At 49.6% G+C, this 13,189-nt stretch overlaps 1 protein-coding gene across 1 annotated transcript; it reads left to right on the forward strand.

Moving 5' to 3' along the window:
• Window positions 1–10,349: 10,349 nt before the first annotated feature.
• LOC142591316 (uncharacterized) lies at window positions 10,350–11,372 on the forward strand. Its single transcript, XM_075703643.1, has one exon. It carries the CDS (start codon window positions 10,350–10,352, stop codon window positions 11,370–11,372), a length of 1,023 nt encoding a protein of 340 aa, XP_075559758.1.
• Window positions 11,373–13,189: the final 1,817 nt, after the last annotated feature.

The raw sequence follows: 13,189 nt of genomic DNA on the forward strand, positions 1-13,189 counted from the left end.
CAATTCTCCACCGAAAAAAAAAACCGTGTGTTGAGAAAATTGCACAAACAGGCCTGAAGTGCGGCCTGATCCCAGTGACCAGAACCGGTAACGCACTCTCTCACCAGAGCAGGATTGGCCACCCTGGCGCAGTACTTGGCCACAACCTCCTATATGAATACAACAATCAAACCCCGGCCCTCAGTCCCCAGCAGCCGCGAAGCAACTGACCACGGCGGCGGTCAGATCTGTAACGCTGCAGAGGGTGCTAAGAATACCTGGCTCCGGACAGGCCGCCATTGGAATCTGAACCTGGCAACGTTTAACGTTAGAACGCTATCTAGTGAGGCGAGTCTAGCAGTGTTATTGGAGGAATTAGAGGGTAGTAAATGGGATATAATAGGGCTCAGTGAGGTTAGGAGGACAAAAGAAGCATATACAGTGCTTAAAAGCGGGCATGTACTGTGTTACCGGGGCTTAGCGGAGAGACGAGAACTAGGAGTCGGATTCCTGATTAATAAGGAAATAGCTGGTAACATACAGGAATTCTATAGCATTAACGAGAGGGTGGCAGGTCTTGTTGTGAAACTTAATAAGAGGTACAAATTGAAGGTGGTACAAGTCTATGCCCCTACATGCAGTCATGATGACCAGGAAGTCGAAAGCTTTTATGAAGACGTGGAATCGGCGATGGGTAAAGTCAAAACAAAATACACTATACTGATGGGCGACTTCAATGCCAGGGTAGGCAAGAAGCAGGCTGGAGACAAGTCAGTGGGGGAATATGGCATAGGCTTTAGGAATAGCAGAGGAGAATTATTAGTAGAGTTTGCAGAACAGAATAATATGAGGATAATGAATACCTTCTTCCGCAAGCGGGTTAGTCGAAAGTGGACATGGAGGAGCCCGAATGGTGAGACTAGAAATGAAATCGACTTCATACTCTGCGCGAACCCTGGCATCATACAAGATGTAGACGTGCTCGGCAACGTACGCTGCAGTGACCATAGGATGGTAAGAACTCGAATTAGCCTAGACTTCAGGAGGGAACGGAAGAAACTGGTACACAAGAAGCCAATCAATGAGTTAGCGGTAAGAGGGAAACTAGAGGAATTCCGGATCAAGCTACAGAACAGGTATTCGGCTTTAACTCAGGAAGAGGACCTTAGTGTTGAAGCAATGAACGGCTATCTCATGGGAACCATTAAGGAGTGTGCAATAGAAGTCGGTGGTAACTCCGTTAGACAGGAAACCAGTAAGCTATCGCAGGAGACGAAAGATCTGATCAAGAAACGCCAATGTATGAAAGCTTCTAACCCTACAGCTAGAATAGAACTCGCAGAACTTTCTAAGTTAATCAACAAGCGTAAGACAGCGGACATCAGGAACTATAATATGGATAGAATTGAACAGGCTCTCAGGAACGGAGGAAGCCTAAAAACAGTGAAGAAGAAACTAGGAATAGGCAAGAATCAGATGTGTGCGTTAAGAGACAAAGCCGGCAATATCGTTACTAATATGGATGAGATAGTTCAAGTGGCTGAGGAGTTCTATAGAGATTTATACAGTACCAGTGGCACCAACGACGATAGTGGAAGAGAAAATAGCCTAGAGGAATTCGAAATCCCACAGGTAACGCCAGAAGAAGTAAAGAAAGCCTTAGGAGCTATGCAAAGGGGGAAGGCAGCTGGGGAGGATCAGGTAACAGCAGATTTGTTGAAGGATGGTGGTCAGATTGTTCTAGAGAAACTGGCCACCCTGTATACGCAATGCCTCATAACCTCGAGCGTACCGGAATCTTGGAAGAACGCTAACATAATCCTAATCCATAAGAAAGGGGACGCCAAAGACTTGAAAAATTACAGACCGATCAGCTTACTGTCCGTTGCCTACAAAGTATTTACTAAGGTAATCGCAAATAGAATCAGGAACACCTTAGACTTCTGTCAACCAAAGGACCAGGCAGGATTCCGTAAAGGCTACTCAACAATAGACCATATTCACACTATCAATCAAGTGATAGAGAAATGTGCAGAATATAACCAACCCTTATATATAGCTTTCATTGATTACGAGAAAGCGTTTGATTCAGTCGAAACCTCAGCAGTCATGGAGGCATTACGGAATCAGGGTGTAGATGAGCCATATGCAAAGATACTGGAAGATATCTATAGCGGCTCCATAGCCACCTTAGTCCTCCACAAAGAAAGCAACAAAATCCCTATAAAGAAAGGCGTCAGACAGGGAGATACGATATCTCCAATGCTATTCACAGCATGTTTACAGGAGGTATTCAGAGGCCTGGAGTGGGAAGAATTGGGGATAAAAGTTGATGGAGAATACCTTAGCAACTTGCGATTCGCTGATGATATTGCCTTGCTTAGTAACTCAGGAGACCAATTGCAATGCATGCTCACTGACCTGGAGAGGCAAAGCAGAAGGGTGGGTCTGAAAATTAATCTGCAGAAAACTAAAGTAATGTTTAACAGGCTCGGCAGAGAACAGCAGTTTACGATAGGTAGCGAAGCACTGGAAGGGGTAAGGGAATACATCTACTTAGGCCAGGTAGTGACCACGGATCCGGATCATGAGACTGAAATAACCAGAAGAATAAGAATGGGCTGGCGTGCGTTTGGCAGGCATTCTCAAATCATGAACAGCAGGTTGCCACTATCCCTCAAAAGGAAAGTGTATAACAGCTGTGTGTTACCAGTACTCACATATGGGGCAGAAACCTGGAGGCTTACGAAAAGGGTTCTGCTGAAATTGAGGACGACGCAACGAGCTATGGAAAGAAGAATGATGGGTGTGACGTTAAGGGATAAGAAAAGAGCAGATTGGGTGAGGCAACAAACGCGGGTAAACGACATCTTAGTTGAAATCAAGAAAAAGAAATGGGCATGGGCCGGACATGTAATGAGGAGGGAAGATAACCGATGGTCACTAAGGGTTACGGACTGGATTCCAAGGGAAGGGATGCGTAGCAGGGGGCGGCAGAAAGTTAGGTGGGCGGATGACATTAAGACGTTTGCAGGGACAACATGGCCACAATTAGTACATGACCGGGGTAGTTGGAGAAGTATGGGAGAGGCCTTTGCCCTGCAGTGGGCGTAACTAGGCTGATGATGATGATGATGATGCTGACCTTGCCCAACGACACTAATGAATTGCATCGGCGCGATGGAATGCTCTGCCACCAAAGTCATCCGAAAAGACACCTTACATCCAAACATATCCCATGCGACTATAAAAATTTTATATGCTACCGTCGCAACAAAATAGCAAAAAACTCACCTAGGACACGGTCTTTTCGCCTTGCCGGCCACGCATTCTGTCGATTCTGCGCAGCCAGCTTGGCTAGGGACAAACGGAGCTAACAAATTTCTTCCCCGTAGTACCTAGGCGAAGAGAAATCTCAAGGACCGAAAGTCCCCGCATTTCTCTCTCGTAACCACTGCTACTCGCGCATCCGCAGAAAGAGTGGAGAATTCCAATTATGCTGTGCTCATCTTTTACAAGCTTCTGGCGACCTCAAATTGTGCTTGGCGACTTGGCTACTTTCTGGCTACTTTTGGCGGTGGTTATTGGTATAGGAAGTGTCCGAATCACGCTCCCCCTGACGGTGCCCTCGAAACAACAGCCCAAACCTCAGATCTTGAAGGCCACGTTTTTACGTCTTGCAAGCTCCGAATGCAAATTCCGGAGTTCAAAATATATCATAGCCGCCATATGGTCAGAGGGCCTCTTCGACTTGTCGTCCTGGGCTGCGCAGGACTGCCCGAGATCCCTCATATGCGACGCTCGTTGGCGGAAATCAACGCTTTGTGCGCTCAGGGGCTGTCATGGACTGATAATTCAACAGGCCCTGACAGCTCTCTCAGTAACAGGAATTAACAAATATTGAAGGAAATGCTTTGCGTCCTTCGTACGACGGAAGCAATAGGTGGTGTCTTAATATAACCATCAGCGATAATTAACTGCGTCTATGGAGAATCTCGAAGACCATGATTGTTGGCGCCAGGAACGACTGCAACAACCGAAAACACGTCATCGCAGCCATGACCTTACAGGTGTCAGTGTCTCTGTGACTATGCGACTGCGTACCAGGGGCACAAGAAATTTGTGACTCCATACAGTTCTCTTGGGAACATTTGAAGTAAAATTGTGGCGGTGCAAGGACGGCGTTCAGTGAGTGTATTGTATTAAAGATGGCGGCACCGCTTCGGCTATGTAAAAGCACGAAAAAGGGCTGCAAAATGATCAAACAAGGTCAGCTGGTCATTGTAGTAAATCATGAGACAATAATATATGATAAAATTTGTTTTGTCCTGTGATTTTTGTTTGCCATCCGTGAACCAGAAAACTAAAGGTTTTTTTGCCGTTTTTCGTCATTATTTTCTCGTCAAGAAGTGGCAATTGTTGGTTCGTCGCTCTGTGGCTACCTTTTTTGGCTACCAAATAAAGCTTTTGCCGCGGTTGGCTACTTTTTTGGCTACCTTCCAGAATTCTTCGGCTACTTTTTCTCCCGAAAGTCTGGCGACCCTGGACACGCGTGACATTTCGACGAGAGCTCCCACCTGCGCAAAGTAGAGATGCGCGGCGCAACTGCCACCCCGGGAGAGCGGATGGTAACTAGGCACGCATGGGCTCAGAACGACGAAAAGGGGGGGGGGGGAGGGGAGGGCGCTGAGTTTTTGCTTATGGACATGAATATTTCACGGCAAGATAGCCATAAACAGCTTAGCTGCATTCTGCAGCTTTGTTTTAAGTTACATTTCATATTTTACCACAATTTTATGAAGCGGGAACGTTTGCTTCCACCCGTTACAATGAGTCGCTTAGCTCTAAAGGCCGCCCCACATTCAGCGTTTTCCCGGCGTTTTCTGGCGTTTTGTCACCCGGCGTCGCCCGGCGTCGACGCTGAGGCTGGCGCTAAGCCAAAACGTCGTGCTCAAGGGACACCAGATCTCGCCGCCGCCGTCGGAAGCGGCTCGACAGCGCCGACCAATCAGCGCATGGCAGGGCGTGGCCGCGCTGCTGGCAACTCTTGCAAGAAACTTCCGCAGATTCGCAGTTCGCGCCGCCATTGCTGTTTGTTTGGTTGCTTCAATCATGCTACCGGCGAACATCGATAACGAGCTTCTCATAGCCATTGTAGAAGCAAGGCCGATATTGTGGCAGACCAAACACAAGGAACACAAGAATCGTGTTAAAAAAAAACGTTTTGTGGATTGAAATCGCCGCCATCGTCCTGCCGGGTGTACCAAATGAGAAGCAGGAGCTTCTTTTTTAGCAGCAAAAGCTGCTGCCTTCTTTCCGTGATGTGGCGTATGGCGTCTAGCAATAAAAAGCACCTACTTCCCCCTCTATCATAGAATAAAGAACCCTCGATGCTCAGCTTCGCACGCCGACGCGCCGACCGCTCGTGATGTTCACGCCGATATTGCTGCCAGTTTTCTGAAGCTTAGCCTTGTGTAATTTTTCTACACAGCCCTGAATATTTTATTTAGCGTAAAACTATGCAAAAGGCATAAGTATTGCATTGAAGAATACTTATGACAGCTCTTTTCATTGATATTACACAATTAGCTTAGGAGGTATCTGGTAAAATAAATCTGGTCACATTGTGCGACGCTGCGCTGGCGCTGGTCCGCGTGCCGCTCGTGTGGCTGGACGCCCTCTCTGGCGCCGTTCATGCGACCACGCCGGGAGACGCAACGCCAAAAAACGCCGGTAGAAACGCTGAATGTGGGGCGGCCTTAATGGCTAGCTAATAAAGGGAAACCGAGAGGAGTTCCACCAGATGTTAGCTAACAAATTGAGACGGCGCTTCTATGGCCCGAAAGGGATGACCACTGAACACGTTCATGTGAAGAAACCGCCTATGGGCGATTTTTTGAGTGTTTCAGTGTACCTGGAGCTTGAATGTGTATAATGTTCTTCAGTAATTGTATTTAAACAAAACAAATCAGTATCTTTATGGGTTATTATGGACGACGGCGACATATGACACTGACGGTTCATAATTGATACTGCAATAAATTCCGCTGAGCGCATGAATGGTCTGGCTTGCACATGGGATACGCCAACGTATTGCAGTGATTAAAACATTGGTCTGCTGCGTTGAGGTCCCTCTGGTGTGAAGTAGACGCGCAACAACCGCGGAAGGAAGACGAGAAAGAAAAGGACTTCGTAGGTTCTCTGTTTTAATCCTTCCCTCGGACAATATTGTTAATGTTTATTTATTAAATGTGATGTACTCGGAACGTCACAGCGCACCATTGTCCCAGGGGCGCATTTGTATCAAAATATCGCCCCACACATTTAGGACGCACTACATGCGTGATCGGACCACGTTAAGAAGCTTTAAGCACACCCGTTAGGGAAGAGTGGTGGTGCCTTGCTAAGAAATACGTTAAACTTCTCAAAGAGGACACTACAGCCCCACCCGACAGAGGTCAATTTGGCGCATCACGAGTTTTCGCATTCACAGTTCTACGTCATGCATCGGTAGCTCACTTAAAAATTAAAACAGTAAGCTCGCAAACATACGATAGAACAATTCAGTTAAGCGACCATACTTACCATGATGCAACAAACAAATAGCAGAAGCTGGCTATGTATGTCTTCTGCAACGCTTACCATGATTTAGCCCGCTAAAACATGTTTGCCCATGACACGTATTTTATGGTAAAATATATAATTGTCGGCATTTCCTCCCAGTAACATTTGGAAGTAGCACAAGAACTGAGCTAACACTACATGCAGTCTAGACAATAACAGCGCCGTTTACTTGTCGAGCTACTTCTAAAAATTAGGCTGTTTTTCATCGACTTGTTTTAACCAATTAGCATCCAGCGTACTTTTCAATGTACAGTATAATATTCATTTGTAAAGATTTACAGACAAAACACCCAGTGTTCGTTGCTACGCCGTTTCGCTGAAGAAGGCCCCCGCGAAGATGACCGCATTTGAGATTTTTTTTTTGCCTCTGAAGTGTCTGATCTATTCATCGCCAAACTTGGAAAAGTGCTGAACATAGCAGCTGCAGCTCTACATGTAGCTTCTTTATTTTTTTCCATGCATAGCAAGCGCTTGCCGAAGCTGAAGTTTTGGGGTAAGTTTTATTAAAGAAGGGTGTAAATGATGACTCGATGACATTCCCATATACAATATATATTTATACCGTCGCAAGAAAATGAATGCAAGTGTGCATTGTAAAGTACGCTGGGCCTATGTGTATTGTAATGGTTGGGGTAGGGCATGAAATATATGGCAGCTGGCCCATGTCGTCGTCCAACTCATCTGCTCAGGACGTTGTTGAAGGGAAGGACTGCTTCTCATCGAAAACGAGGAATATGGGATTTATTTACAGTATCTACATGAGTACCCTGAATGACTGAGGAGCCACCCTGAGGAGCCACCAACGGCTCCTTAAATGCACTCTATCCTCCCTAGATCCCTAAGTGGGGGAAAAACGGCCGTTCGACCAAACGGAGCGTTAAAAGTCATCGTAGCCGACCCACCTTTGAAGGGGAGGGGTTTACGCACTCACTTCCGCACAGGTTTCACTGACCACACTGAGGTGAGAGGGTTCTTAGAGACACGGGTCCTGCCCCGAGCAGGCGCCTCTTCATACCAGTGTTGACCCTGCAGACAATGGCCACCGCGTCTGTCCATGACTTCTAAGCCCCGTGAGACGGCCGCCAGACACCTTCTCCCAGGAATTCCACCGCTTCTAACAAGCCGTGGCGGCCATGGTGAATCCACTAACAATACCTAGTCCGCCGACCGCGTTTAGTCATAGCAGCGCCGATGGGGTGTTGACGCGGCACATGGTCGTCCCTACAAAACGTGTCACCGCAGCAGGTTGGGAAGGCTTCCAAGGTCGCTTCTGGGAAACTCGCCCCCTCGGCAGCTGCAGCTGGCTGGGAAAATCTTGTAGGTCAGTAACCTTGCAGGCCTTTCGTAACAATATGCTAGGGGGGTTTGCTTGATCTCGAAGCACACACGATGGCTTTTTTTCCTGTACTTTGTCAAAATTTGCCACAGTGAGTGACTTTTCACCATTTTACGGACATTCCTGTGCATCCGTTGGCGGCATCTAACGAGCACTTCGGGGACCACGCCTTGGCCTCCGGGGCGGCTCAGTGCCACTCGTCCGCTACCATCATGGAATATCAAGTAGAGGGAGAAAATATTCTCCCGGAGGAAGTCACTCAAGAGCAGGGATGGCAAACCATGGGCGCTAGAAGAGCTGGCGCCAAATCGCGGGAAGCTAACCCCAACGCCATGCCAGCCAACGCCTTTCGCTCCCCATAGCGACAAGTCTAGCGGCGTAGCGCTGAAGACCAAGATTATTAGGGCAAGCCGAATTCCGGTCCTTCCCAAAGAACACACAAAGATCGTTATTAGGCCAAGAGGTGGGCTGAATATTTCCAAAATTGGAGCGGCCATGGTGGCTGACGCAATATTTGCAGCCTCCGGCGTCAGCCAGCACGAGCTCACACAAGACACTCTGTGCCCTAACTTACAGCAAAACATCATGGTGGCCGGCACTCCCAGACGGCAGAATGCCGATCGATATGCCCGCATCAAGCAAATCCGAATCTCAGGCAAGATCCACGAACTCTGCGCGTACGAGACAGCCCCGCACTCCAGGTGGAAGGAGGTCATACGTGCCATATTGTTACAAGACGACCCAGCGACGGTGGATGGAAAGATTGTTAACCAGAACAACCCTCTTGCACTAGCAGCAAAGCGAATCGCTCAGACTGGGACCATCATGATCGTCTTTGACGGGCGCCGGGTACCTAATTTTGTCAGGTACGGAACGCTCCTGATGAAATGTTCCCTATATCGAAAGCAAGTGGACGTATGCCACGCCTGCGAAAGACTCGGGCATCACGCCGATGTCTGTCCAACACTGAGCGACGTCGTCTGTCGGTGATGCAGCCTGCCAAATCCTGATGCGCAGCATCAATGCACCCTAAAATGCAAGATCTGCGGCGGACCGCACCTTACCGCTGGTAAACAGTGCGCGCATAGATTCAAGACGCCGTACATTGTTCGCCGACGACGATTCGAGCGTGCCAGGCAGCAAGAGCAGCACCCCACGCCGTCGATCGTTCGAACTTCCGATCAGAAAGCCTCATCCAGCACGAACCTTAGGGGCAGAAGACGCTTGCGCTCGAGAGGCCGCCCTACAAGCCGACGGGGCTCCAGAAGTCGCTCTACCTCGATCGCTACTCACATCGCCTTCTCCAGCGCGCTCCAGCTCCAGAGGCTGCTCCAAGTCCCGTACCGGGAGCGACTTGTCCAACAGGTCACAATCGAAAACCCCCAACGGCGGTAAAGGCAAGTCCTCTCTAACGTGGGCTGATAGGGCCCGTGGCAACCAAACGCAGGCGTCCAACTCTCAAGACTCGCGCGACCCGCGTTTCACGAACGAGCTCGAAGAGCTTAGGCGTGCCAATGCTAGTCTTAGGAAACAAAACGCTCTGTTCAAGCAGGAAATCAGTCGGCTAGCCACCGAGATGGCGCAAATACAAAGATTGGCGCTCACACAGCCAGCTTCTCAGCCTGCCGCACGCTCTTCGGCCATGGACACGGTGGAGGCCCCTCCCAAGACAGTGGCAGTGAAGCGTCGCTCCCTGGACGACTCAAGGGGAGACGAGATGGTAGAACTCCTGTCTTATCTCAAGCACGCCCTATCCAACATACCAACAGGTCTCTCTCATGTACAAGAAATGATCGCGCATCCTCAGCTGGGCCTGGTCACCTCAACGCTAGAATACTTAGGCTGGAGGGGACCAGCCACGGATCTTTTCCAAGCACATCTACATCACAAGTCCCAAAGTTGCACAGCGTCATTGCCTCACCGACGGAGGGTGCCATTCTGAATGCGGCACTTTCGCAATCCATCCCCAAGCCCAAACATGGATAACGGATCTAACGTCATAACAATTTGGCAGTGGAATTGCGCAGGGTTCGTCAGCAAACGGGCGACCCTGCGACAATACCTAAAAAGCGTAAAGGACAATCCCCAAGTAATCGCCTTGGAAGAGACGATCACATCATCACCCATCAAGCACCCCGGTTTCCTGAAGGTGGCTTCCACTTAAGGAGGAAGGGGGGTCGCTACCCTAGTGAGTAAAAAGTTCACGTGCCTCCAGCGAGACCGTGGTCCCGCGGACAATGCGGTTGAGTACGTCATGGCCGAACTCCTTGTCGACCCCCCTAAGCAGCGCTTAAAAAGAAATAGTATCTTCATACTCAATGTTTACTACAGACCCAGCGTTCACAGAGCTAGGCCTGTTGGTATTCTCAAGAAGGCCGTGCATTTGGCCGGCTGTCAGCTTCTAGTCGTCATGGGGGATTTTAATGCCCAGCATCAGGCGTGGGGCTATTCTACCAATACGAAGAAGGGTAGAGACATATGGGACGCGGCAACGGAGGAAGATGTTACGCTGGTAACTGATAAAGACTTTCCAACCAGGAGAAAGAACTCGGTGTTCTTGACTCCGGATCTTACCTTCGTCAAGAACCTGGAAAACGTCAAGTGGACCAACACAGCCATGGACCTCGGTAGCGATCATTGCATAATCGAAGCGGTGATCAAGGCTGCCCGTAACAAAACGAGGACCTTTAGGTTCACTCACTGGGACTTGTTCCGAGCCAACCACTCCGAGCTCGTCCTTAATAAGGATATGGACCTAGGCTCTTGGTGCGGCGAGATAAAGAAGGATGCGGCTAGAGCCACGAAGGAGGTGACAACCGATCTGGAGGTGGACAGGATGGACAGCAGGCTCGCGCATCTATTGGAAGCCAAGCACGCACTGCTCAAGAGATGGAAGACTCAGCGCCATAACAGAAGACTACGCAAGAAAATTTGCGATATAAACAAGGTGATGGAGGCTCATTGCAAGGTGCTATGCAAGCAGCAATGGAACGAGTTGTGCAACTCGGTGGAGGGCCAGCTCAAGAACGGTAAAAGCTGGGGTCTCCTCAGGCACCTACTACACGATGGCAACACTAAGTCCAATCAGAAGAGAGCTTTGGCGAAAGCTGTCCATTTGGCCACCGACTCGACTCCATATGAGGCGGTCACGGAGCAGCTCATGCGCAAGTACCTGGCGGCCACGGATGATCCGGTGCTCCCCCAGTTTCCCGAGTACGAAGGGCGCGACATACCATCTATGGAGGAGGATTTTACCGTGGCTGAGGTCAAGCGGGTTCTCTCATCCCACAACGGCAGATCTGCCCCTGGGCCCGAAGGGATCACCAACAAAATGCTCAAGCATCTCGACGACGACTCAATCGAGTTTCTTACACACAAGATGAATGAAATCTGGTTCAGCGGTCTCATTCCCAAGAACTGGAAAGCAGCCTAAAGACTACTCAGACCCAAGCCAGGTAAGGCGCCGAACATCGACAGTCTAAGGCCCATCTCCCTGACGTCGTGTGTTGGGAAGATGGCCGAGCACGCCATGCTTAACCGCCTCACTGACCATCTCGAGTCTAACGAATGCTAAACACACATCATGATTGGCTTTCGGTCCGGGCTTTCAACTCAGGACGCCATGAGACTGATCAAGCTCCAGATCATTGACTCTACCTCTGCCGATACTAAGGCAATTCTCGGCTTGGATCTGGAAAAGGCTTTTGACAACATATCACACAGCTTTATTCTCAAGAGCCTGACAGAGTGCAACGTCGGAAACGGGCGTACAATTTCGTGCGCTCCTTCCTTTCCTCGAGGTCCACTAGACTCAAGATTAAAGAGTTCTTGACCCACGAAATTCAGCTTGGGCCAAAGGGAAGACCTCAGGGGCCGGTGATCTTCCCGACGCTGTTCAACATCTCCCTGGTCAACCTGTGAAGGGCCTTGAACAAAATCCCGAACGATAACCACACGATTTATGCGGATGACATCACCGTCTCGTGCTCCAGCGGATGTGAGGGTAAGGTCGAGGGTGCTTTGCAAGAGGCCATCGATGTGACGGAGCGGTATCTTATTCTCACCGGGCTGAGGCGCTCGCCCGCTAAATCCTAGCTCTTGCTCCACAAGAAGAGGCCCAAAGGCGGTTCTCACCGGTCCGGGAAGCCAGCAACAGAGAGCCACATTACGTTAATCACCGGTAAGGGCTCCCCAGTACCGCGGGTAGACACTATCAGGGTCCTAGGAATGTTTATCGAGTCAAACGGGGCCAATGGAGCCACCCTCAAACGCATTTGTTCCAAGACCGAAAGCGCCAACGGATCGCCAACAGGTACCGCGGAATCATGGAAGACAATCTAATCTGAATTAACCACGTCTTCGTGCTAAGTCACCTCGCTTATTCAGGGGCTATGCACAACTGACTCGTATCGGAGCGCAACAAAATCAATGCCCTAATCAGAAGAGTCTTCAAGCTTGCCCTCGGCCTTCCCATCGGAACGCAGACAAAGGACCTCAATTTGGGAATTCACAACACGTTCGAAGAGATCGTTGAAGGATTTTCCCAGTTTGTGTCAGACTCTCTGGTACCCCAGCGGGCCGAGCCATACTTGGCAAGCTGGGACGTATCCCCACGATCACCAGTCTCGGCGCTGTGAAACTGCCCGACGACGTAAGATCCAAGATTTACATACACCGGATGCCACGCAATATGCATCCCACCTACAACGAAGGACAAAGACGAGCCAGGGGTAAAGCGCTGCTCGCCAGTGCCCGCTTGAACAAGGACCGAACACGCTTCGTACGTTCAAGAAGAGGCCTTCTCCTCAGTGGTCATTGACTGTGATACTAAAATACTTAGCTACCCGCCGCGGTTGCTCAGTGGCTATGGTGTTAGGCTGCTGAGCACAAGGTCGCGGGATCGAATCCCGGCCACGGCGGCCGTATTTCGATGGGGGCGAAATGCGAAAACACCCGTGTACTCAGATTTAGGTGCACGTTAAAGAACCCCAGGTGGTCGAAATTTCCGGAGTCCTCCACTACGGCGTGCCTCATAATCAGAAAGTGGTTTTGGCACGTAAAACCACATGATATCTTAAAATACTTAGCTGCGCTACCATCCGCACTTCTAATTCCAGCGTTGCAGAGCAGGTTGCTATTGCTCTTGCATTGACGGACAGTGTGAATGACACAATTTATTCAGATTCCAAGGGCGCTGTTAGGGCCTTTCAGGTGGGAATGGTGGCTCCCCAGGCCCTACGTGTCATTCAA

The sequence above is a fragment of the Dermacentor variabilis genome, chromosome 8, assembly GCF_050947875.1.
Source record: "Dermacentor variabilis isolate Ectoservices chromosome 8, ASM5094787v1, whole genome shotgun sequence".
Classification (NCBI taxonomy): domain Eukaryota; kingdom Metazoa; phylum Arthropoda; class Arachnida; order Ixodida; family Ixodidae; genus Dermacentor; species Dermacentor variabilis.

What these genes read in the sequence shown, in the direction of transcription:
- LOC142591316 (XM_075703643.1), top strand. Translation starts at nt 10,350, where the DNA reads ATGGGGGATTTTAATGCCCAGCATCAGGCGTGGGGCTATTCTACCAAT.